At 39.9% G+C, this 2,106-nt stretch overlaps 1 protein-coding gene across 1 annotated transcript; it reads left to right on the forward strand.

Annotated features, from left to right (window-relative positions):
* The first annotated feature begins 1,167 nt into the window (after positions 1-1,167).
* Positions 1,168-1,845, forward strand: LOC145100661 (HMG1/2-like protein). Its single transcript, XM_079037845.1, has 4 exons — positions 1,168-1,223; positions 1,371-1,460; positions 1,551-1,608; positions 1,740-1,845. The coding sequence occupies exons 1-4, from the start codon at positions 1,177-1,179 to the stop codon at positions 1,782-1,784; spliced, it is 240 nt and encodes a 79-aa protein (XP_078893971.1). The 5' UTR covers positions 1,168-1,176; the 3' UTR covers positions 1,785-1,845.
* The last annotated feature ends 261 nt before the right edge of the window (positions 1,846-2,106 follow it).

A 2,106-nucleotide genomic window follows, 5' to 3' on the forward strand; every position in this document is an offset into this window, starting at 1 on the left:
CAGGGCGAGTACAAGTCATAGCGTACATGATTGAGCCAACTGCGGAAGCGTATGGTACTCGGCTCATTTCTGCTATTTTAGCTTCAGTACTCGGACTTTGAGTCTTACTCAACTTGGCATTACTTTGTATCAGTAATTCTCCCTTCTTCGAGTTCTCCATACTAAAACGTTTTAGTACCTTCTCTAAGTAAGTGTTCTGACTAAGTCCTATTAGTCTCTTACTTCTCTCTCTTACTATCCTTATTCCTAAAATATAGGAAGCCTCTCCGAGGTCCTTCATAACGAAGCACTTCCTGATCCAGGACTTAACCTCCTGCAGAGTCGGGACGTCGTTTCCTATGAGTAATATGTCATCGACATATAGAACGAGAAAGCTTACTATACTCCCACTGGCTTTGACATATACACATGATTCGTCTTCGCTTCGTACAAATCCAAACTCTTTGACTTTCTCATCGAAGCAAAGATGCTTGCTTAAGTCCATAAATGGACTTCTCAAGCTTACACACTCTATTCGGATGCTTCGGATCCACAAACCCCTCTGGCTGAGCCATGTAAACATCCTCAGCCAACTTTCCGTTAAGGAAAGCGGTCTTGACAGTTTATACCCTCAGCCAACTTTCCGTTAAGGAAAGCGGTCACATCGGATCTCTACTTGATCTCCTTCTTATCAGTATCACCAAACATCTCATTCACCACCTCCGCCCTATCAACATTCCCTTAATTTCAATTTGATGCAGGTAATACACGACCAACTGTAAGTCTCTCTCTCTCTCTCTCTCTATCTCTCTCTCTACCCCTACTGTTCAACAACAACCTAGACACCCACCACCCCTCGTCTTCTCTCTGGTTCACCACGGCCACCAATGAAGCCCCATTGTTTTATCCAAAATGGGCCCAAAATCATGAACATAATCAAGCCCTCTTGGAATGAAAATCTTCCCGCCCAAATAGTTCTATTGCCGACGTATCGTAGCCATTTATAAGTCGATTTCCTTACCCCAGTATCCCCCAATCGCAAACGAATCAAACCCTAACCCTAGATTTTTTGCTAACTAGGTATGTTTTCTTCCTCTTTTTCCTCGATGTCGCCTCTAATTTTTTTCATTTACAACCATTTTCGCTTCGATTTTTGACCTAGTTTGTTGTTTCGGTTGTTTCATTCAGGATCAAACGATGAAAGGAAGCAAATCAAGCGGTGCTACAAGGAAAGCCGATACCAAGTACGATTTAATCTAAGTATGTTTAAAACATACCATCTGCTAGGGTTTAATGTTGTATTTTTTTTCATCTTCAATGAAATTAGGTTTTTGTTCTTCCTCAGGATCATGATTTCGGTACTTTTTAACAATTGTTTGTTGTAATTTTAGGTTGGCTGTAAAGAAGACTGCAGCCAAGGGGAAAGCAGCTAAGGATCCCAATAAACCCAAGAGACCCGCTAGCGCCTTCTTTGTGTTCATGTTAGTAGCTGTTCTTCGTTTATCACTACCTTCATGTTTTACTTCCATTTCCAAAGTTTAAATATTTTTCCTCTTGTTAATGTTATAAAGGGAGGACTTTAGAAAGCAGTTCAAAGAAGATCACCCTGACAACAAATCTGTTGCTGCTGTAAGTGATCTTCCTTTTTGCCTTTTGTCATCGAAACTTCTTAAGCTTTGTTTCAAGTATTCTGTATCTAGATTGAGTTGAGTTTGTGTTTTTAGATTTTGATTTGGATTTCACTTGTGTATAATTATCAGGTTGGTAAAGCTGGTGGGGCAAAATGGAAGTTAAAACTATACTAGTGCTCTCTTTCCTTGGTTTTCATACTTATTATTATGATCCAGTTTCACTGAGCATGGTCGAACAAGCTGCAAAGCCACTTGCAAGGCCTGTAAGAGTAAGGCCCTGTTTTGTTTCTTGTCATTAAGTGATGTCTGGATAAATAATATTATAAGATGTTGTTATTATTTTTTAAGGTTTGGGTTTTAGATGCTACACCTGGAAAGGTACGTGCAGGTAGAGACGGAGATGATCATCCTGCTGAATTGATCATTTCTCTAAGAGCATTGCCTAACCAGGTGTGTTTTGTGTTGCATAAAGAGTAACGACTTTTTTTTGGTTATT

This window comes from Lactuca serriola, chromosome 4 (genome assembly GCF_051521515.1).
Source record: "Lactuca serriola cultivar US96UC23 chromosome 4, Lser_US96UC23_V15, whole genome shotgun sequence".
Classification (NCBI taxonomy): Eukaryota; Viridiplantae; Streptophyta; class Magnoliopsida; order Asterales; family Asteraceae; genus Lactuca; species Lactuca serriola.